This window comes from Filicampus tigris, chromosome 14, assembly GCF_054856515.1.
Source record: "Filicampus tigris isolate MCC_2025a chromosome 14, RoL_Ftig_1.0, whole genome shotgun sequence".
Taxonomy (NCBI): Eukaryota; Metazoa; Chordata; class Actinopteri; order Syngnathiformes; family Syngnathidae; genus Filicampus; species Filicampus tigris.
In genome coordinates, this window is record NC_141230.1 from 3,073,626 (window position 1) to 3,098,650 (window position 25,025).

General features: G+C 40.0%; 1 protein-coding gene across 4 annotated transcripts; it reads left to right on the forward strand.

Moving 5' to 3' along the window:
• Positions 1–1,647: 1,647 nt before the first annotated feature.
• Positions 1,648–20,091, forward strand: gtpbp8 (GTP binding protein 8). 4 transcript variants are annotated; one of them, XM_086052331.1, is made up of 8 exons: positions 1,648–1,742; positions 2,700–2,888; positions 2,992–3,145; positions 9,072–9,170; positions 10,017–10,147; positions 12,734–12,833; positions 15,976–16,094; positions 19,893–20,091. In XM_086052331.1, the coding sequence occupies exons 2-8, from the start codon at positions 2,719–2,721 to the stop codon at positions 19,981–19,983; spliced, it is 864 nt and encodes a 287-aa protein (XP_085908457.1). In that variant the 5' UTR covers positions 1,648–1,742; positions 2,700–2,718; the 3' UTR covers positions 19,984–20,091. The 4 variants fall into 4 exon arrangements, with proteins under 4 accessions (XP_085908457.1, XP_085908456.1, XP_085908458.1 ...); XM_086052330.1 differs by having other exon boundaries at positions 1,670–1,811; XM_086052329.1 differs by lacking the exon at positions 1,648–1,742 and adding an exon at positions 2,227–2,425.
• The last annotated feature ends 4,934 nt before the right edge of the window (positions 20,092–25,025 follow it).

Sequence of the window (25,025 nt, forward strand, 5' to 3'; positions counted from 1 at the left end):
ACAAGGGCATAAGTGGAAAAAGTAGAAGTTTCCATTTTGTTTTGTCTACTCTAAACTTAATAATAACACATAAAAATGATTAGGGGACTAAGTAAGCCAAGTATTTTCATACCGAGTGAGAGGAGGATTTTTGCTTTGCTGTAAATGCCGCAGCAAGACTCTTGACAAGGACGAGAAAGTTCGATAATATTACTACGATATTAGCCGATTTGCATTGGCTCCCAGTCCACTTGAGATGCGATTTCAAGGTTTTGCTACTTACCTACAAAATACTGCACGGCTTAGCACCTTCCTATTGACTTAGTGATACCATATGTTCCGATCCGAAATCTTCGGTCACAAAATGCCGGCCTTTTAGTGATCCCGAGAGCCAAAAAGAAGTTTGCAGGCCCTAGAGTGTTTTCTATTCAGGCACAGATGCTTTCGAATGCCCTACCGGCAGATATTAGAGGCACTACCTCAGTAGAAATGTTTAAAACACGACTTAAGACTTATTTGTACGATTCTGCATTTAGTTGAACTGTTTGTTTTGGCCTCTTTACTGCCTCTTCTATTCTTTTTCTGCCCCCTTTTCCTAGGCTTGGGAACTAGGTGATGACGACCGAATTGGAGGTTGCTGTTTCGATCCAACAGCTACTCATTGCTACAAGATTGGAGGCTGACCACATCCTCGGAGGCGCTAATCTGAAGATTTCTACATTGACCATTGGGCCCCTGCTCACCTCACCGATGTCATCTTCCTGCAGCACTTCATTTGATCAACTTTCACATCCGTTTAACAAACACTGTATAGTACTATAATGTGTGTTCAATGTTGCCCACTTGGCATCCATTGCAGCCTGATCATCCTGGAAGGGGGATTCCCACATCTGTGGTCCCTTCTCAAGGTTTCTCACTTTTCCACAGATGTTTTTTTTTTTTTTTTTTAGTTTTTCCTTGCCCTCCTGGAAGTTAAGATCAGGGGATGTCGTGTATACGATCTGGTGCATATGTGAAGCCCTTTGAGATTTTCCTGTGATTAAGGGCTATATAAATACATTTGACATGACTTGACTTTTAGGCTTTGTGGCGCGGGTCTCGGACCTGCTGCAGAGCAGGCGGGGCTGGGGAAGCGGGTGATGCGCTCAGGCACGTGCTCGCTGCTTCCCCTGCACAGGAGAATGAATGAATGATTACATCCCTACTTGGACAGAAAATGTACTCTATTTGTATTGTTCATGAAGTTATGCACGGTACACCAATATAAATTGTACCTGTAAATAATTGTAAGTATCTAAATAAATAAATAAATAAATAAATAAATAAATAAATAAATAAATAAATAAATAAAGTAGCTCGCATGATGAAAAATTGTGGGGACCCCTGTACTAAGACAATGATGGGTGTCTTTTAGTGCTGCACTGCCACCATGTGGTCAAAATGAGAACACGTGTGGCCAAGCAGTTTGGTTCAAGCAGCTGTCAAATATTTTGTATGTATAAATATCAAGTAGAACAGAAGCTGAAGCATAAGTAGCATAAGTAGAAGTGTTACGCGGACACTTAGGGGTACGTGAGCACATTACAGGGGGTACGTGTAAACATTTCATGATTGTATTTCCCAGTTCATAACCTCTGGCACAGTTCCGCCAAAATCACAACAGCTGTGCGTCAACTCAAGGGTCTCATTAAAAGTCAGCTGACCAAAGTAAAACGGTTGTGGATCTTGTTCAGTTTTTTGTTCCTTATATTTAAAGTTTAAAGGTGACTTATTCAAAGGAATTCAATTTTGTGTTGTCAATGTTAACAACTGCAGGGGTATTATTCTTTATAGTACGTATTTGTTTTCAAGGCAAAATATTTATTTCTATGTTTGATTTGAGGTAAAAAGAAGATAGTGCCTACGAATTAAAAGAAACGTAACATGATTTAAATTCAATAATCATTTGCGTACATCTATTTTTGGAGAATCGTCATTTGTCAACAAGAGGGTAGCAGAAGGGAACAAGCGCACACGCACACACATACACTCTGACACACTTTATGACTGCACTCCTCATGTTCTGATTTCCATTAATTTCTGGTGAAAAGCCACATGAAACAAAAAAAAAATAGAATAAAAACGTGTTAGGGTGTTTAATCTGACCTTTGCAGCATCCAGCTATTGTCTTAAATTTGGCAGAAAAATTATTTTGCCTTCATGTATTTTACCTTATGTATATATGTTCAATAACTCAATCAAATCAATCACTCAAAAATCTCGTTTCGTTTCTTGAGCGTACGCGCAGGAACCTTTTCGGAAATGCTCGATGTTTCAGACGGACTTATTTTGAGATGCGCGCAATATAGATGCATGCCTTTACGGTAGTTATGACAGATGAGGTTTGTTTTAGTTTTACCATTTATTATTTCTGGAATATATTTGAAACCATGCAGAAATAATACGGGTGAGCATTAAGATTATTTCGTATTTCTTATCATTCTTATCGTTTTGCAGCATTTACAATTGGAAGTAGTTAGATCACATCTTGATCCCAGCACTTGATTAAATTAAACACATAACTTTAATTAAAATACAAATTAATAATTATGAATACATACAACATTATAAAAACAGACGTTTTTTCTTCGATGTCTCAATTTCAGTAGTTAATCAGTTTAAAGCTTCGATGCCGTACTAACTACTGTATTTTGCGTCTCTTTCCCATTTCTTTCAACCAGACCTTCAACTCAAAGGACGATGTTTTGTCTGCAACCTCTACAGTGGCTTCGACCTTGGACTCATTTGTGTTCCTTCCATCGACAGAAAATTCACAAGTTAGCTTCGTTGAAAGAGGCCACAGTTTTATTCCCAAACAAAGTCAAACGCTTGCTTTACCCATTTGCAGATATAGAGGCGTACCTGGACAGGTACTGTTTTTTTTCCATGTCATACTCCATTGTTTACCTTGTCTCACTTTTACACTTTCAAATATTATACAGACATTAATATCTATTTTTAATTCACTTTCAGCTCTGTGGATAGGATACAGTTCCAGCTCTTTCAACCCTGTGTTGAGGATGTTCTAAAAGCTGAGCGCCTCTTCCGCTCCTCAGCATCTCATAAGATTGATTATTATATGTCAGCAGAGAGGATGGACCACTCACCTGCACTCAAACAACCAGAGGTCAGTAGAATGCTTTGTTCACACTGCAAAGTCTTTTACTTTTTGCCACCCATGATGAAAAGTAGATTGGGTCCTGTCCACTGCTGCTTTTTAAACAGTGTTGGGCAAGTGTACTTCTAAAATGCAATATAGTTGATATTACTAGTTACTCACATTTTAAAAGTAATACAATCATTTGCAATATTTCCCTCTTTGTAGAGGAATAAGTTACTCTAAGTTTAAGTTACTTTTAAGTATTTTTTTTTTAAATCAGGGATTCATGATTCAATATCGATTTCCACTTTTTAAAAGGAAAATGCTAAATTTGCACGCATAGCTGGTAAAGTTAACTTGTAATGAGGATCCTTAACCCTATAGTGTGGGGTATAACGTTAAAGCTCAAGTAAACCCCCCAACAATTCTTTACAATAATACGTTCTATGCGCCTCCACTAGTCTAAACACGGCATTCTTATTAATATTGCATCTGTGGAATATGAGTGAAGCAACAAAATCCACACATTTTTAGCCATCTGAAAGCGAGGGCGGCAGTGTTATCTTTAGGTGTTAGGTGCAAATGCAAGTGATCGATCATACCTCGTTCTAATTTATATTGATGATCAAGTGTATTTTCTTTACTTTGATATTATGTAAATTTACAGCAGGGCCCCAAATGTTTTTTTTCCGACTGAGTGTGATTTTGCGCATGCGCAGTATTTAAAACTTAGGGCAAAATTCCCCGCTCGCCGCCATTACAGATTTGGACTCGAAGAGTGACGAATGTTGAGAAAATCTGGACTCGAAGAGTGACGAATGTTGAGATTATTGGTAAAAAAATCAAGAAACTCTTCAGTTTGATAACATTACGGTTAGTTTAGTCATTTTTGTTTTTAACCATGTAACTGTCCTTGACTGGATGTCATTTTAAGCCCTTGAATTCGACGCACGTAGTCAACAATGACATCTGGTCATGTTGAGACTTTGAGAACAGGCAGCTAAACTACCTGGATGAGAGAAGCTGCTGCGTAAAGGTACTTGGATACATTTCCGAGAGATAAACCATAAAGTCGTCTTAAAACATTGTTAAATAGCGGCAGAAGAAGCCGCTATTTAGTAAAAGTGCCTTTTACGCAAGAGGATCACAGGAATTTCTCCAACTAAATTCTGTACATATAGTTTAGGATGTTGTGCATCCCCGGGAGCAATCACTTTGGACCTTCAATCAACTGTTTGAGAAATATAGCTCCAGAAAAAAAAAGTGGTTTTGTGGCGCAACCCTACCCTGTGTACCCCCCCCCCCCCTACTGTGGGGTAAATTGTGCCATTAGTCAGAAATCACTGGGGTAACCTGCGACTGGCTGGCGACCAGTTCGGGGTGTAGTCTGCCTTCGCCCATTGACGGCTGGGATAGGCTCCAGCAACTCCCCGCGACCCTATATAGGATAAGCGGTTTGGAAGATGACATGACATGACACTGGGGTAACTTGTGCAATTGATAACTGAAGTAAAAAATAAAAAAAGAGCATTTTAATCTCACAAACAATAATGCTATATAAAAGCAAGACAAATTCAATACAAAAGTACTTGTTAATGTTTATATGCTTATTGTAATTTTAACATCATCAAAGGCCGATTTGCTTCAACAAGGCTGAGCGCCACATGAACACATGGGTAGAACAAAATGAATATTCCAAAATGAGCACCTATCTGCATCTGAATATCTTCACAGATTCAGCCTTCTACTGGACATTCCACTTGTTGATGTTGCAGGGGAATGTGAACTTGTGTTCCCTTCTAGCTGTATAGCCCATTTTTTTTCTGTTATGAAATGCGCTATATAAATTGTAATTTATTGTATTGTATTGTATAACAGGGGTGGCACTACTTGCTCCTTGGCACAAATTACCTCACTCTCTCCTACAGTATATGACCTCTGAAACTCGCTGCCCGTGTGTTTGTAGACTAAGCGAAGCTAAGTTAGCAAGCTAACCTCGCTCCCTTAGTGTTCCCGGTGTAATTTGACCGGTCCGCAGTAATCACAATCAAAATTTCATTTCACGCGCTTTATAGCTGTGTACTAATTCTCACAATCGTATTGTAATTAAAAGTCTGTGGACTGTTATACATTACCTGTATTATCAAAATGTTTCAAAATATATATCTTTTTTATTTTTACTACACGATATGTACCATGGTGTTTGTTTTTTATGTGTCTTGCACACAAGTAATACACAAACGTTTTCCAAAAATGAAAACAAATATTAAAAATAGCTTAAACTAAAATTAATTGTTTTTGAAAAAACTAAAAAATAACAAAAAAAAATTAAAAAGCTGCCCTGAAAACTAATTAAAACGCACTAAATAATAAAAAATAATAATAATAATGAAAACTCCAAAACTATCATTATTCTTAAATGAATAAAGCTATAGAAGCAGTGACCAAACTCCTCAAGAAAGCGTGTGCGTATGCTCGTGTGTGCGTGCATATGTTTGTGTGTTGGATTTGACTGTAGCTTTCGATACGGTAGTCCACAGTTTCTTTTGACTCGCTTGCAACACCAAGTGGGCATTAGTGGATGCGCTCTAGAGTGGTTTAGATCCTATTTAGCTGGCAGGACTTTTTCTGTTAGCCTAGGTTCCTCTGAGTCCCGCTCTGCCCCTCCGCCGTATGGTTTTCCACAGGGTTCTATTCTGGGGCCATTGCTGTTCTCATTGTATTTGCTGCCCCTTGGTTCCATCCTTAGAAAACACAGAATGCCCTTCCACTGCTACGCGGACGACTGTCAAATCTATATCCCACTAAGCAAAAAAGAGGCTTTCTCAGGACCACTTTTGTCCTGCTTAGAGGACATCAAAGACTGGATGTCACTAAATTTCAACGAAAACAAAACAGAAGTTATGGTGTTCGGACTCCATCCCACCCACCCTGTTGTCCTTGGCCCCCTGTCTTCACATCTAAAGCCAACGGTCTCAAATTTGGGTTTTAAAATTGACAGTGATCTTAAATTGGACCAGCAAATCAGCGCTGTTGTAAAGTCGAGCTTCTTTCACCTTAGACACCTGGCTAAGGTAAAGCTCCTCCTTTCCCATCAGCACTTAGAAACAGTCATCCATGCCTTTGTTACATCTCTGCTAGATTACTGCAATGCACTTTATTTTGGAGTCAGCCAGTCCTCCCTCAAACGTCTCCAGTTGGTCCAAAATGCTGCTGCTCGCCTACTAACTGGAGCTCGGAAGATCGAACACACCAATTCTGGCCTCCCTTCACTGTTTCCCAGTGCATTTCAGGGTTCAATATAAGATTCTCCTATTTGTCTTTAAATCATAAATATGGCCTCAACCCGGCATACCTCTCCGAGCTACTCCACTCCTTCGTACCTTCCCGCAACCTCAGGTCTGCGGACCAGGCGCTGCTCGAGGTGCCGAGGACCAAGCGGAGCCTCACAGGGGATCGAGCCTTTTCTGTCGCTGGTCCTTCCCTCTAGAATGACCCCCCATTGGTTGTTAGGCAAGCCCCCTCTCTGTCAATTTTTAAAACACAGTTTGTGCACAAGTGACACAAACAACAGGAAGGCAGGCCCTCTCGAGCATTTTCTGCCTTCACCAAACACATGGCTTTGGTTTCATACGTCCCCAAAAAAGAGAAAAATGTGCTGGTGCTCAGCACAGCACACAAGGAGCCTAAAGTGGAAGACGGGGGCAAAAGAAAACCCGAAATGATATTGGATTACAATAAATCTAAGGGAGCAGTGGACCATCTGGACCAGGTAAGCACAAGTTGTTGTTAGGCAAGCCCCCTCTCTGTCCATTTTTAAAACCCGGTTGAAGACACATTTCTTTTCTCTGGCTTTTGATCGGACCTGAATTTTTCGGCTCTTTTCCGGTGTCAATTGTATATAGTGTTTTATGTCAATTTATTGGCTTTATTTATTTATATTTTATTGCTATTTTATATATGATTTATGTCTATAGTTATTAATACATGTACCACAGCCTTTTATTGTTTTTGTTTTATTTATTGTATTGTAAAGTGCTTTGTTACAGCCCTAGCTGTTATGAAATACGCTATATAAATAAAATTGTATTGTAATATGAAACAAGTGTTTTTATTGTCAGAAAGCAAAATAATATTCACACTATTTTATCTAGTTATGTCCCTTGTAACATTGCATTAATTTGTGACTTGCAAATTGCTTTAAAAAAAATGTATGTATATTTTTTTAACCAAGACCATTTCTTTAAAATTGTATTGTTGCTGTTTTTGTGCCGTTTGCAGGGTATGCAGGAAAATGAGGCTGACAACGTGGAGCTGGCAATATTTGTCACTGGGGGGAGGATTCCTTGCATCCACTCAATGACATTAAAGTGGAAATCGATCCAAACCTATTTTTTTCAAGAATATGTTCCCAGCAGGTCCACTAGTTGAAACACTGCATTCTGATTAATATTGTGTTTGTGGAATATGAGTTAAGCAGCAAAATCCACCCGTTTGGAGCGGCCATTTTGCCATTTTTGTTGACTGAAAATGACAACACAACTGCTCAGGTAACGACCAATCACGGCTCAGCTTCAGAAAACAAGTTAGCCGTGATTGGTCGTTACTTGGGCCCTGAGCAGTTGTGATGTCATTTTCAGTCGACAGAAGTGACAAAATGGCCGCCCTCAGAGATGGCAAAAAACGGGTGGATTAACTCTTATTCCACAAATGCAATATTTATCAGAATGCCTTATTTCAATTAGTGGGCTTACATTGAACATATTCTTAAAAAAATATATTTAGATTGGCTTCGCCTTTAAGATAGTCATTGATGGAACACTTGGGTCCAGAACAAGCTTCCCTTATTGTACAGTGTTTGTCATTTGGGTCGAAAAATTTCATTGAACAATAAAAGGGTTTATTAAGGAATTTATTGGGAGTATGAAGTCAGTGTGAATCCTTTGAACTCCAGGTTAAAAACTATGCTTATTTTCCCATGCATATGATGGAGCTTTCAATTAGCTGTGGAAGTCAACCCCAAAATTATCTTTACAAGAATATGTTCTATGCAGCCCCACAAGTCTAAACACATCATTCTGATTAATATTATGTTTGTGGAATAGGGGTTAAGCAGTGAAATCCACCTGTTTTTGTCCATCTCAGGGGGTGGCCGTTTTGCTTCTTGCTGTCGACTGAAAATGACATCACAGTTGCTCAGGGCTCAGATAACAACCAATCATGGCTCACCTGTTTTCTGAAGCTGAACCATGATTGGTCATTATCTGAGCCCTGAGCAACTGTGATGTCATTTTCAGTCGACATAATGGCCGCCCCCTGAGATGGCTAAAAAGTGGGGGATTTTTCCATACAGTATTCCTTAAATGCGATATTAATCAGAATGCCATGTTTAGACTAATGAAGTCGCTTAGAATTTGGATATGCATCATGAAAGCATGAATGAAAAAACAAGCATAAAAAAATTAGATGAACAAACGATTAGATGAACAGGCCCCTACCAAACATGGGTGAAAATCTGATGCCTATCATACAGTATCTGTCAAAGTGAGTGCAGTGCAAGCAAACATTGACTACTCTATTTATTTATCCAGGTAAGGAAATGGAGAACAGATTCTCTTTTGCAATGCCAACTTGAATACAGACAAAAGAATAAAACAAAATTTAGTCCTCGAGGGCCACTTTTCTGCATGTTTTAGAGGTTTATTCCTGTAAAACACCTGATTCAAATGATTGGGAATGTTACCAGGCCCTTGCAGAACTTGCTGATCATTTGAATCAGGTGTGTTGCAGGTGGGACAATTATCAAACATGCAGGAAAGCGGCCCTCGAGGACCGGCGTTTGAGATCTCAGTTCGAGACACTGTGCCAGATGTAGCAAAGCAGTTCCAGTACATCACAGAGCCTCCTCCATGTTTCACGTATGTATATCCATAGTGTTGGTATGTGTCCCCAGGTGTGTTTCATTGGCCGAAGCAATGTGGGGAAATCCTCTCTTATCAAATGCCTGTTTTCCCTGAGTCCTAATGTGGAAGTCAGAATCTCCAAAACTCCTGTGAGTAGTCATAACAGACATGCATTATTTTTTTACATTTCCTTCATTTCGTGTTCTTCTATTTAATCAGCGGTGGGCATTCCGTATGATAGACGGACCCGGTCAGTCTGTCCGTCACTGATGGAAGCCCGTTTTGATGACGATAGACGGAAATAAAAATAAAAAGATAGACTAAGCACAGACGGAAGTGGACTTTTGTCAGTCTGTGTAATCATAACTAACCTGGTCAAGTCTGAACGGACCTCACAGTCCATCATTGACGGATGCCTTTTTGCTGAAGAGAGACGGGAACGTGATCCAGACTGCATTGACTGTATACGTACAGCACGTGGTGGTATGCACTACAGAGAGAATCATGAGTTTTTCAGGCTCAGAGTCCAACAACTAATTAATGAGCAAAGCGGTAATAAAGTAGCGTTGAATACAGAGACAGTTTTACAGAGAAGTTCTAGTGAGTTGATTTTTACATTTCTATTGTTGTTTTTGGAAAGGGTTGGTTAGGAGGTTGTCAAACGGTATTTTGGATGACAAATGACAGACCGGCAAACTAGTAAAATGTCCACCTCTAAATTGTATTATATTTGATTCATCTCACATTGCATGTCTGCAGCTGCTTCTGTATGCAGATAGTAATAAAAAAAACTGACATTTGAACATGCATGCATGTGTTACAATTTATTTTTGAAATAATTATGAATAGCACTTCCTAACTAAAGGTGTCACAAATCGTATTCATTGGAACAGGCAGGTACATGACATGAAGCTATTTCTGTTCGAATGAAGATGTGAACAAGTCACTTCAGTGCTGTTAATCAGAGTTAATGTTTGTTTTATATCCCCTTGTAGGGTCACACAAAAAAGATGAACTTCTTTACAGTGGGCAGGGCTTTCACCATCGTGGACATGCCAGGTTATGGACATAGAGCACCCAAAGATTTTGTGGATATGGTCGAACCATACCTCTTCTCAAGAAAGAAGTGAGATAATGAATTAGCTACTTGGATATGTGGTACAAAAACTTTGAGTTACAAAAAGTGCAAACAATTATGTCATATAGTAGTTGGCAACAAACCAATACAATTCTTCAATGTATCCACGATGACAAATACGCATGTATTTCTGCCAGAGGTGGGTAATCCAGGTCCAGAAAGTAAAAACCCCGCCGCAGTTTGGCTTTAGCCACAGGTGCTTCTACTCAACCGGCAGGTAAACGAGCTCAGTTGATTAGAAGCACCTGTGGCTAAAGCCAAACTGTGGCAGGGTTTTTACTTTCTGGACCTGGATTACCCGCCTCTGATTTCTGCACATAATAGTCTAAAGGCATACACCTCTAAGACATTTTTTTTTTTTTTTAGATATACAGTGGTCCCTTGTTTATCACGGGGGTTAGTTCCAAAAATACAACCCACAACAGGTGAAATCAGTATACATGATTATTATAGTTAGTATTATTGTTATTATTGGACTAATTAGTAATATTGTTAGTACTAGTTTATAACAAAACAAAGGTCAAAACCTTTTTTAACCCTCCTCTGAGTTAAAATTGACTCGTTTAGAAAATTAAGGCAGGAAAAAAAAAGGATGCTGGTTGTTTTTTTTTTTAATTTTTGTTTCTTAATATTAAAAACATTGCATTATGTGTTTTTTTTGTTTTTGTTTTTTTTTTAAATGAAGAAACATTAGAGCAGGGCACCCTGACGCCTCAACATTGTTAATAAATGATCATAACAGGAAAAAAGCCCAAGCATCCATCCATCCATCCATTAGCTATACCGCTTATCCTCACAAGGGTTGCGGGCGTGCTGGAGCCTATCCCAGCTGTCTTTTCATTTTCATGCAAATAATAATGACACATTTTTGAGCTAACAAATTTTAATTTAGTGAACAACATATGAGGTTGGAAACATAAGAAATGATCAATTATAAATTGTGACTCCCGTGTATCTGAATGACCACAACAGGATGTCAAATCTCAATCATTTATTTATTAATAAATAAAAATGTAAACATTTTCATACAAATAATGATTGCACACTTTTGAACTAAATCTAATTTTAATGAACAACATATGAGGTCGGAAACATAAGAAATGGTCAATTATGACTCGCCCGTAACGCTTGCTTTGATTGTCCCGACGCTATATCCACTTCACAGTTTGTTTTTTCTACTCTCCTTTCTCTTATAGCCGGTAGTTTTGTTGCCTTTTTTCTCTCTTGGGCGAGAAGATGAGAAGAAACTAACATGCCGCCTTCAATTAGATTTGAACATGAAGGGGTGCCTCTTGTGCAGCTCACTGAAGTTCATTGGCCATTCTCGTTGCCAAGCGATCAATTAAGTTCATCCTCAAATCTTTATTGACAATAAATTGCGAAGTGGCCCCAGATGTTGAAAATCCCGACTTTCAACACTTTTCCCTAGTTAACCTCCAGGCGGATCGCCCTACAAATGTGTCCGGGAACGATGCATGTGAGCGGATCGCCTGGCCGAGGAGTCAGCCTCCCCGGCTGGAAAATTTTGGAAACTTTGGAAAATTTTCCAAGTTTACCTCTATGCGCTCAACGGTGTCCTCTTCTCTCTTTTCTCCCTCAGTAAACACACACAAACACAAACACATTCTGTGCGAGACATGGCACGGAGGAGATGTATTCAAATTGATGTACAGTACCATAGCCAATCAGGATGCAGAAAACAATGCGGCGGTTGACTGCTGTGAAAAACAGCATGCTGAATTACACTGTAAAAAAAAAGGCAATTAGGACACAATACGGGTTCGTACTCTGTAAAAAACAGCATCCAAAATAGCACTGTAAAAAAAATCTACGATGTAGCGAGTCCGCGAAAGGTGAACCGCGATATAGCGATTAGCAATATATTATAGTTAATGGCTGTGATTCTCAATGACCTTTCTCTAAACTGACTGCAGACTGGACAGTCACAGTCATGCACAGAACAGAGGTCTGACACATTATTAACCTTGACCCGTTGATACATTTTCCGATTTTTAAATTATTGGGGTGATGCTCTTTTTAAAGGTAATTGTTTTTAAGTGATGAGGGGCACCTACATGAGTGACACACCATATTCCTATGGACTTGGACTTGAAATAGGTATTGCTAAAATAACGGTATGCAGATGTACGGTAACTCTTTAACCAAAATGCTAACAATATGTTGCTAACATGAGGCCTGGTTATACTATCTGTGGCACTGCCAAGTTAAGCTAATAAGGCTAGCTACATGTACCCGGCCGCCAGTGTCTGCTGCTGGTCATTCAAATGAGGGGAAGCTCAGCTCTGCCTCAGACAGATCATCCAGTCATCATTCAGAAACCAAGCGTCCGTTTTTTCCATGATCAAGATATTAAAATCTCAGTTGTCATCATGCAATGGTTTACTTTTGCGCTATGATGAAACAATGCTGCCTTCTTCTGACTGAAAATCACATTTTTCCACTGATCTCTGACAGTTGATGCATCAAGTTTTTCAGATTAGCTGCTATAAATTCGGGGTCCTCCAAATCACATGATCTTCCAGCCAATGGCTTTGTACCTTTGCTTCATTGCAGTCTTGTCAGGACATTCTTGTTGGTGGATGGCAGTGTTGGACTGCAAAAGACTGACTACATTGCCCTAGAGATGTGTGAGGAGACTAGATGTCCATATGTGGTGAGCTGCATATTCTTCTTTTAAGTGAGAAACACAAGTAAGTTTTTTATAAAGTCTCAAGATCAGATAGAACCCACAAAATACTAACACATACAGTAAATCTTTTGCCAAGTTTATCATCATATTGTACACTCATTGCAAATTTAAAAACGATCCTCATGAATTTTGTTAAACTTTACAAAATTAGAAAACAAAAGGCCTTTGTTCCTCAAATTTGGTTATTTGTTTTTAGTGAAAACTCACATTTTTTTGTATTAAAATGCTGACATATTTACAAAATTTTCCAGGGATGTAGGATGCTGTTTATAGTCGTGTAATAAACATTCCACCATCTTGAACTATTATATTTATTGAGAATTCCAAAATGTTTGAAAGACGCCCCCTTGAAATAAGGGATATGGCCGGCATGCCCCCTTCCCTCCCTCCATGTCTTGATGGGAGTCACGCCAGAGACTGATCCCGATTTGTCCATTCAAAGTCGTAAATAACATCGCTAATATTGTCAAAATAACGGGGACCAACCGGCCTCAAAATGATGTGGACATCTCTACTTAGGCCCACTTCAGCCTGTGAAAACCTCACAAAATAATTAGCCTTTCCATGCTTTACTTAAAAGAGAATGAGGAAATGAGCATCTTACGTGCGCTTTCTGTCATGTCTTGTCTGTTTTTTTAATAAGTCACCAGGATGCCCAAACACAATGCGTTCCGAGAGGCTTTTCGTAAGTTTAATTGTTCGTAAGTTGTTGACTTACTTTTTTCACCAAGGCCACTCAGGTGATACGCCTGCAATACTTCGAAACTTGAACGCCGCCACATTTGGCTGGAGAGTAATCTTCTTCAATTGTGCATAGACATACTCACAAAGCATCGAGGCTCCTTCCCCGATTGGTTACGAGTGGATTGGTTAAGTGACGACTGGACAACCCAAATGCCATATCTGCTTGTAGGGGTGGCTTTGGCGGAGAGCAATGTTCGTGTGACAATGATTACACAGCATGTATGCTCGCCGTGCATTTTTGTCTTTTTCATTATGCTTTTTTTCCCCCCGCGCCGTCAACCACTTGTACAAATTAACTCGCTGTAAATTGTCCCCCGGTATGATTGTGAGTGTGAATGTGTGTGCCCTGCGACTAGCTGGCAACTGATTCAGGGTGTACCCCGCCTACTACCACAAGACAGCTGGGATAGGCTCCAGATGACTATGTCTAGCCATAAATTCTCGACCTTGCACACCAGCTTGGGATCCTTCCCTGCCAGAGCGGTGATGCTCCATGTCCCTAGAGCCAGCTTCTGTAGCCAGGGAATCGGCCTGCCAAGGTCTGTGCCACCGGCCGCCATCAACCTCACACTGAACCTGACCCCTATGGCCAACTGCCACATGTGGTGAGCCCATGGAAAGGTGAGCCCACGTCCTTTCAAGCTGAGACCGGCTGGGCCCCATGGGTGCAGGCACGACAGCAGGCGCTCGTCATCGAGCCCACCTCTAGGTCAGGCTCCAAGGGGGGATAACCGTCTCCCAAGTCCAGCAAGGGAAAGTTATGCAATTAGGGTTGGCACGATATTAACATTTTAGTAATTGATACCATCATACCAGTACCAACGTGTATTTCGATATTCGATCATTGTAGGCGATGACGTCATTGTCAGAGCGAAACGTAGTTCAAGCCGTCATAATGACGGCACTGGTCGGTCTAATGGGTTTAAAATCCTCCTTTGAGGCAGCTGCTGGTAGAATTGTGATTGTAAGAAACATGCGTGTGTTTACACGAACAGCTTGTCTTTCCACCTCAGCTGCCACCCCTGTTATTGGCAATGAATATATCAATACTCAATTCAAAATTGTATTATAAATGTTCCTTATATTGTCTCCATAGTGTGGAGTAAAAGTGTGTTTGCAATTTCCTCACACTCGCTGTCAGCCTCCAAAATTGACTTGGATCTGAATAACTGACTTGTAGAAGTCAGGCAAGGTTTCTCTATAATTAATTATTTCGTGCATTCAACTATTGCATTTACTGTAGAACATATAGTGGAAACATCATATTCATCCATCCATCCTGACAAGGGTCGTGGGTGTGCTGGAGCATATCCTGTCTGACTTGGGGCGAGAGGCGGGGTAAACAGTTACGTCATTCCTATCGCCTTATAAAATATGACTTTTCTGTCAAATAAATACTTGTTAACCCATTTGATGAACTATTAGAATATTTTCAGATACTGAATTGCCATAATTGTAAAAAAAAAAAAAATGCTTTAAATATTTTAGTTGTAATGTTGCATACAGGGGCGGCACGGTGGTTGACTGGTTAGCACGTCCGCATCACAGTTCAGAGGTCATGGGTTCGATCCCGGCTCCGGCCTCCCTGTGTGGAGTTTGCTTGTTCTCCCCGTGCCTGCGTGGGTTTTCTCCGGGTACTCCGGTTTCCTCCCACATTCCAAAAACATGCATGTTAAGTTGATTGGACACTCTAAATTGCCCCTAGGTGTGATTGTGTTTGTCTCTGTGTGCCCTGCGATTGGCTGGCAACCAATTCAGGGTGTCCCCCGCCCACTGCCCGAAGACAGCTGGGATAGGCTCCAGCACGCCCCGCGACCCTTGTGAGGATAAGCGGTATCGATAATGGATGGATGTTACATACAGTTTCCTTAAAAGTGAATGTTCTTAAGATTCACCAACATTTTAGCTGGTTTCCTTCTTTGTCTTACATTTGAAAACAAATGCACATTAATTTCTCCGCTATATTTGGTGGTTATAAGCCTTTATACCCCTCAAATGTTTAGTACAACGTTTTTGTTTTTTTTCTTCTGAGCCCTATGTCAACAGAGAATGGTAAATGTGCGCACTGAGCTATTTAAGTACTCCAGACCTCTGAAATTAGTGACTATATAATAAAGCACCCACACTTGTTCCACATTAAAGTCTATTATTCATGCGCTCATGCTCTTAAATATTTTAAGCGTTTAAGGCTCTGACAGAATAGCTTTTAAAAAGCTTGTGAAGTGAAAACATCATAGTCCATTCAGGGTTTTTTTGGGGGGGTTGTTCAATTTACCAAAAACTCACAACTAGCCACTGCAGACCACAATGGGACGTAATTCATACAGCTTTAATTAAAATCTTACAAACATTGTTTTTGCAGATGGTGGTGACTAAGATTGATAAATGTGGTCGTGGCTTACTACTGAAAAACTTAATGACATTTCAAGATGTGATTAAAACACAGACCTCAAGCTGCTTCCCCCAGCCATTTTTGGTCAGGTGAGTGTCACCCCCCCCCTTTTGTATTTTTTTTCATTGAGGCCCAAAAATCTGTAGAATTTGCAGCTAAACCATCCTACATTATAATTTTTGATGCATGCATACAGTATGGTAAATCGAAGACTAATGTGAACAGTCAGTACCGTGTACCACTTTTTAACCACAGTTTGAAAGTTATTGATGGCAAAGCAAGGCAGCTTTATTTATGTAGTGCATTTCATACATAAGGTAACTCAATGCTTCACGTAATTAAAAGTACAACATTTAAAAGCATTTACAAACAAGAGTTAAAGACATTTAAATAAATCAAAAAATGCTTTCCAAAATTAATAAAAGAACATACAGTACAAGATGATGAAAAACATGATTTTAAAAAATGCTTTGAAAGAATACCTATACCTATAATTAATGTATGGGGGGGAGAAAGCATAGTTTTTAACCTGGATTTAAAAGCATTTACACTCGGGACTGACTTCATTTCTGTTGGCAGCTTATTGTATTTGAGTGCAGCATAACAGCCAAGTGGTGCTTCACCATGTTTGCTTTGAACTCTGGGCTCCACTAATTGACCCAAGTCTGAAGACCTTAGAGCCCTACTGGGTTTATATTCCTATAGTCGGGCTTTATTTACCGTATTGGATCTAAACTATTCAGTGACCAGTTGCAGAACTTCAAAATCTTTTCTACAGCTGACTGGTGCCAGTGTAAAGCCTTTTGGACTGGAGTAATGTGTTTTGATCTCTTTGTTCTGGTCATAAGCTGAGCTGCAGCGATGTGAATGAGCTGCAGCTGTTTGAAAGCCTTTTGAGGGAGTCCAGTCAGAAGGCCATTACAATAATGAAGTCTAATGGAGATAAAAGCATGAATAGGCTTCTCTTGGATGTTTTTCAGTTTGGTTTTGTGATTGATTTGATTGGACTGCCGTCAGATCTGAATCCATTCGCACACTGAGGTTTCGTGTTTAATAACAGATGGGGTTGGGATGGTTCAGTGGTAGAGTGGTTGTTTCCCAACCCACAGGTTGTGGGTTCGATCCCCGGCCATTGTGACCATGTCGAAGTATCCTTGAGCAAGATACTGAACCCCCATTTGCTCCTGATGCTGCGTCATCAGTAAGTGACAGCCCATTTACCATTTACTAACAGCAATCCTCTTTCTTTATTACCAAAAACAATTACCTCAGCTGTGTTTTGTTTTAGTTGGACAAAGTTTTGGATCATCCAGTTGATAATTTGCATTAGACTGTGGCACAACATAGTAGTTGAATTGTTGTCACGTGAGGAACAGAATATGGACCCAGGACAGGGCATGGCAGTGGAAAAGTATCTTTATATACAAAAATACAAAGTAACAACAGAGAGCAGGGCTGGTAGCAGATGGTATGGAAGAAAGCTTGATGTACTGTAACGTGTCACTGAGCCCCCCGTGTTAGGGTTGCGGGTTGTGAGAAGGACACAAGTGCTGTGAGGAAAGTTCTTTATTGCAGAATGCGGGTGAGTTGCTGGCTGGACAGAATGGGTCTTGATCAGAGGCAGGAGGGAACAAGCAAGGCTGAGTCCAGTTTGAGGAGCAGACTGGTGACAAGCAAGGGAAGGCAGTGCTTGGAGCTGGTGAGGAAAGGCAAAGTTTACTATGAGCTTCCCAAAAACTACTAAAAGACTTACTCTAACTGGCTAGACGAAACTGACTCGATGACAAACGCAGACGTTCTGGCGGTGCTGGGGAGTTCACGGTCATCTTAAGAGGACAGCAGCTGATTAGGTGCAGCGGCTGCCCATCAGCACACCTCACGCGCACACGCACGCACACAGGGCGGGGCTCAAGGTGCAGAGGCTGCAGGCCTGACACCCCGAGCTTAAATACTGAGAGATATCAGGCCATACGCAATCTATATGACACATTAAAGGCAACAACATAAGGATCATAGCAACTCCATATCAAATAACAAAGACTCAACAACCAGTCACATTAAACCGGCCCCCCCACATACACATGCATGTGCTCGTGCACACGCACGTGCAGACAATATTCATATGTGCACATGAACAATTGCCGAGAGCAAAACGGGTTGAAATTCAAACAGTAACAAGTGCATACTTTGTATTCGTGGGCAGCCCTTTGTTTCGTCACGTGCACGCACTCGTCCACTTGCGCTTGCTGCACACACGTGTGCACACAAAAATATATTCATATCTGCACAAAAACATTTGAAAAGTAGCCTACTAGTATTTTGGGGAACACCGTTTGTCACGATTGTTTGACTGATCAGCACATGCACTCGTGTGTGTGTGGGTGGATGTGTGTGTGTGTGTGTGTGTGTGCGTGTGTGTGCGTGCGCGCACTCACACTTATTCACGCACCCCTCTTGGAGCATTTCCAACAATCGTTGACAATTTTTAAGGTATGAAATTGTAGTTGCATGTAATCGTTGCTATCCAAGCAAAATCATTAATTATTCTTTGGCGCCACCCAGTGTTTTAGTGGTGTTAAAAAAATTTAAAAATCTATTTTTTCCTGATTGTGAGTCGCCACTGAAGGGATTGATCTGGTAATCACGGGAAAAGCATTGTAACACACCATGTTTACAGAACATTGAAAATGGTGATTTATAATGGGAGTCAATGGGACAAAAATTTTACATTTAACAAGAACCTAGTGTGAATCTGCCTCTCCCATATGCATGATTTAGAAACTGCAGCATGGTGCCCTTTGAACTTCTGCATGTTTTAACAACCCAGGTGAAGTATCAGCACCTTAGTGTTTTTTTTCCAATGCTTTCTTTTTTATGTAAAAGAGGAAAAACACCAAAAAGTACAAAAAATATCCAATTAACACTAGGGGGTTAAACATTGCATCTCTAACTACAAATATCAAAACAATGTGGGATTTTTATCCATCTTTAAAAGCTGACAGGCCTATATCAAGAAGAATGATGGGGTGAAATCACTTTGCTGTTTCGCTTAATTACAGTCAATGCTTCCATCATTCATTCTAGTGGTTGGGATGTCAAACATTAAATATTTATTGATATTTTATACTCTCCAAAGGCCTAAATAATAAACAACAAATCTTTTGGTGCCCTAAGACTTTGGTAAAGTCATGGATAGAAATAAAAATATCAGTAATGTGTTAAAAATGTTTTCATATTCAGTTGTTTTAAGTTTAGCTTTTTGCAAGTGGTTTTTATTTATATAGTTTTTATTTTGCTGTCATATATCTTGAGTCATTGTCTATCTTTACATCATACGAAACGAATCAGCATATATGGTCATGCTGTCCAGGCTATAACATATTTAGTTATTAAAAACAAATCTAATAAAAGATGTTTGAATCTCAGAAGAAATATAATAACATAAAAAATCCTACTAGAGCACATTGTAAACGTGTTCATATGATTGGTTTACACTCATTACTGGGCCACTATGTGGGTGAATGTTATATTGCTGCATCTCAAACTGACTGAAAAGAAAAAAATCTGATCCAAATCCAAACAAAATCTTAATATAGTAAACCATAGTATACAACGGTTTTTCATCCTCATCTCATTGTCACTTTGAAATGTAATGCATATTATGGTAATATATTCATACATAATATTTATACAACTCGATATTTAAAAGTACCGATAACATATGTATTATGTATTCATATATGTATTCATATGTGTCTTTATTTTCTGTACAAACACAGTAGATGTCCATGTATCACCACTGCTTATACAACTAGTGATGTGGGTAATTGTGACTTTTTGAATGATGTTTGGCTGACCTTTGTCATCTTTTCTTTTTTCCCCTGCAGTTCCCTCCAGTTTTCAGGTATCTACCTCCTGAGATGCTTCATTGCTCATGTAACAGGAAATATCCAGTTAACAGACACCTCTCAAAAGTGATTCTAGACTAGATTTGTGTAAAAAGGCGGCCCTGGGTCTCAGTTGAGGGTTTTCTTGTGCTCTCTCTTGAGCAGTGTCTAATAATAAATGCACAGAGTTAAAGACATACTCAGTGTTATGTGTTTGATAATGAAAATCTCGGAAGAAAACATTTTAGTCTGCGTAAACCCCTCACATTCCCAAAGCATCCTTATGGACTGAGCTACCGCCACTTATTGTCAGTTTGACCTTCAAATAAATAATGCATGTCATCATTATTTTCTTGGATCATATATAATGCATTGAATCAAAAATCACACTTTAAAATCACAAAGTAGGCTAGTTAAAGACAATTGTATGTATATACTATTAAGTGTAAATACATGTAAAATATGTTTAAAGTTGAGTTATTTGATCGTGTTATTTTGTCAGCAAGAAAAAACGGAGAAACTGATCCCACATGCAGAGTGTTACATGTTCGGGAAATAAAATTCAAGGACAGCAGTTAACATGGGTCATAACATTTTATAGAAAGTAGTGTTGAAGGGCTCAAGGTCACATGGTGAAAATCCTTTGCACTGCTGTTGTTATCACTTCATAAAAGGCAATCTAGAGAGTGATCTTGTTTCCTCAAAGTTTATCTTCACTAAAGGAAGAACATAATTAAATTGTTATCTAGAATCAGATCATCTAAGAAAATGGTCATGACATGACACAAATCTTCACAAGCATTTAAGAGCTGCAGAACACAGATACTTAAAATTGAAAGCATCCCTAATGTGGAACAAGTAGAGAAAGATAGCAGATGGGGTGGATAAAGATTAGATAAGAAATGCTAAGATATTCACATCTAGTATTTTATTACCCATTTTGTCATACTATACAAAGGAATCTATAAATGGACATATTGTATGAGTTACTCAATGAGTGAATCAGAGCTGAATTATTTAAAGGGACACTTTGATGATCTTAACAATGGCACTTATATAATAGGTTTGCATGTAAAAATGACATCAGTACTAAAATGCCCCCACCCCAAAAGACTCTGTAGTGATATAAGGTTTTTTTTTGTGATTATATTTAAGGCAAATTGGAGCTCGGCTTGTTTTTTTTTTTTTTCATTCTCAGCGGTCTACATCACAGGAGGGAGACAAGCGTGGTAATATTGCTCGCTTTGTCAGTTCTGTTGTCTAAAACAGCGACTGATCGCCACCAAAATGCAAATGCACATTACTAATCTTGTCCACTTCAAACTGTGTATAAAAGTGTTCTGCACAATAGTTTGGATTTATTGACATCACGTGAGCTCATCGTGATCACCTCCACAAAATCAAAAATACCGTGGCGATCGCTTCTCCACTTACACAGGCTGAAGCGGACAAGAGCATGAATGCGCACACGAACCCCCGACTGGTCATATTTCGGACATTTAGCTATGCTAAACTCGTGTCAACTCTCGCGACAGGCAGACGGCGGCTGGCAGCGACTGCCTCCCAAGCAGTCGCATGCGTTGTCCGACACCACTTGCAGCTGCCAGCTTCGGTGTGAGAGTGAGTGGGCGTCGATTTCAGATAAATACCTCATCGAACACCAGGGCTGTCTTGAATGGTGCGCATCGCAGAGCGGCATGTACTTTTAGTCGGGGCCGCTTCGGAAGCGTCAAAGTTTAGCGAACAAAAAGTTCCAACAAGTGTGGCCGCATTGGAATGCACCATTTCGGTTGTAACCTTCCAAATTGGACGGTGTGTTGTAGGTAAAAAGACTGGGGCCAATCCTCATCCAAATAAATGTGGATGAAATGTACGTCTACTTATTCCCACTTCAGTCTCTGTAAATGTCCTGACTGGTGCTTTATGCCCCGTCCGTCCTAACCGTGATCAGCAAAGAAGCAGTGTGCGTTCTTCCGTGCATACATCTATGTAGATCGCCCCGTTCACATTTCCTCATTCTCATATAAATCATCCACGGAGAGGTTAATCCTTTTGATATGTTGAAATGGTCATAGGTAAGTAAGTCCACATGAATTTTGGTGCCAATTGATCACCATTTTTGGACGTTAAAAGAAATGAAAGTACAATGATTTCCAATGGAGAGTTTGTAATCGTTTCCTCCAGTGACTCCGACCGAACAAGGATAGAACGGTAGGGGGCGCGGCCGTTTGCCTCATTAACAAGAGGCGTTATTCATGGAGTCACTTATTTCCCACCCACGCACACACAAAACACACTACCTGATAAACTGTGTTAAAAAAGACATGACAAGCCACAGAGAAACCATATGAGGAAAGGGTACCCAAGGGGGGCTCATTCACACTGAGGGGAATGACAGCCCACCGGCCACGGGGAGTGCCAGCATCACAGAGACCCCCGGCCCAGATTAGCCGGGGACACCCCACACCTAGTGTAGAGGCCCCCGGTCACCTGGTCCTGCCCCTGCGATGACGCCCCCCGCGGGAAGGGCAGCCACCCCCCACCAACACGGAGGCCCCCCATGAGGAAACACTGAGCTAAAAGCTAAGAACCACAGATAACAACAAAACTAAAAGACAAAACAATAATATAATCTAAGAACTAAAATCAGTATGATAAAATATGATAAAGTAAAAATAGTCCCCAATAAAAAGATAAAGATAAAATACTTAAATTATTTAAAAGCCAAACTAAAAAGGTAGGTCTGGAGCTTCCTCTTAAAAATATCAACAGTCTCTGTGGACCTGACATCCTCTGGCAGGCTATTCCAAAGTTGAGGACCAAAATGGCTGAATGCAGCCTCGCCGTGGGTTTTGGTACTCATCCTAGAAGTCATTAAAAGGCTGGCGCCAAAGGACCTCTGGATCCGCGAGGGTTGGTATGGTAAAAGCAAATCAGACAAATAAGATGGCCCAAGACCATTAACACATTTATAAACTAATAAAAGTACCTTAAAATTGATCCTGAAACACACGGGGAGCCAATGCAGTGATTTTAAAACTGGTGTAATGTGCTCCCGCCCTCTGGTTCTCTTCAGCACCCGAGCGGCTGAATTCTGGAGTAGTTGTATAGAAGAGATACTCTTTTTGCGGAGGCCAGGGAACAGGGCATTACAATAATCTAAACGACAGGAAATAAAAGCACGCATCAGCACTTCCGTGTTAGCCTGAGAGAGAAACGGTCGGACTCTGGTGATATTCTTAAGGTGATAGAAACCTATCTTAGTTACATTTTTAATATGAGGACTAAGGCTGAGCTCAGAGTCAAAGATGACGCCCAGGTTCTTCACATATTCTGAGGGTTTAAAATCTTTTGCTTTTGGTATAAAGATTAAAAATTATTGGGCCTAAAAAAGAACCTTGGGGAACCCCACATTTAATTTCATGGGTTCTGGAGGAACAAGTATCCATACTTACAAAGAAAGATCGGTCTGTGAGGTAGGAATAAAACCAGTTAAAAACAGTACCAGAGATGCCCATTAGCTTTTTAAGTCTGTTTAATACAGTTTTTTGATACAGCTCTACTGTATCAAAAGCAGCGCTTAGATCCAGTAGCACCAAGACTGTGAGTTTTCTCACGTCTGCGTTTAAATATCATTTAAAATCCTTAAAAGAGCAGTCTCCGTACTGTGGTTCATCCTAAAAGCAGAATGATATTTCTCTAAAATATTATATGTGTTTAAAAAGTGATTTAACTGGAGAAACACCAGTCTTTCTAAAGTCATTAAAAAAAAAAAAAAGAATACTGCTAAGTGATAACACCAACTGTGGTCCTCATGTTGGGCACAATATTATTTTCTTCATGGTGGAGGGAACATGAGAATTTGCCCCGGTAATGATTTGGGAGTCTTTTGAACGGCTAATTGTGGTTTGTGCTCATAATGTCAGCTCACTAAATATATAGGGAAGAAAGTATGGACACTATAGACATGTTTCTTGTGGGGCTGATTAAATAGTAATCTATTGTTAATATGGATCAATACTTAATTTAACTGCTAATTATTTTTTGACTCGTTTTTATTTTAATTTTTAATTCCGAATTAAGCCCTTCTCCCACTGACCGGTGAATAATTGTTTGGAAGTCAGAAAATGTGCTCACGTCAGAGATCGTTCAATGACGTAAATGTTCACAAAACGTTCGCCAGATGGTCGCCAAGAGCTTTAATAATTTTTTTGACATAAGAGACAAGAAAAGTACAGGTGAACCTCTGCAGAACATCTGGCGACTGTTTGGCGAATATTTGCGACCTTGAAACTCTAACATGAACACACACTGTTCTACCTTCGCCATTAGTTGTAATTGTTTGCCCCTCAGTGGGATATGGGCTTTGCAACAATGTATACTATGGCTGCACAAGAGACAGCTTATTAAAAAGAACAATTTACTGCATTATAAAAGTACATTAAATTCATATTTAACACAATTGAGATAGCGTGTTGGCGTGGGTCTCGAAAACCATTTCAGTTTCTAATATGGGTCCTTTGAAAATTGAATTGCTCACCTCTGACTAGCAGTACGGGACCACACAATCAAGTTTACTGATATAGTGCAGTACTCTTGGGCAATGGTCAGGTCCCCGATTGTTTTATTTCACGCACTCATAATTTCATGGACCATCGAAGCTGCCGCGCAGCGAGACCGAAACGACCAGATAGTTATACCCTATTTTGCCGGGCCGTCCTTCGTTCGCAACCTGGGCACCCTTCCGTCATCGTCCCTCCGTCCTTGTTAAAAAAAACAAAAAAAAAAGAATCATCCTCCATTCCCGTCTGTCCTCATCCCTTTAAAGCGCTTCCGTCCTTACATTTGGTCAGTCCTTCCAATCTAAAAAGAAAAAGGGAAAAAAAGTGTCCGTGCTTGACACCGTGAGAGAAATGCAAACGGCAGACGTTTGACAATTCATAAACATTGTTTAAAGCTTCCTATTAACAACCACTTACCGGTGGGAGCATTGTGAGTGGATTTACTTGTTTACAACAGTTTAAGTGTCAACCAAGATAGCATTTAGTTGCCAACACAACCACTGTCGATAAGATTACGTTATAACGCAATACTATTGCGTTTTATTGCAAACCTTTTGCATTATAACGCAGT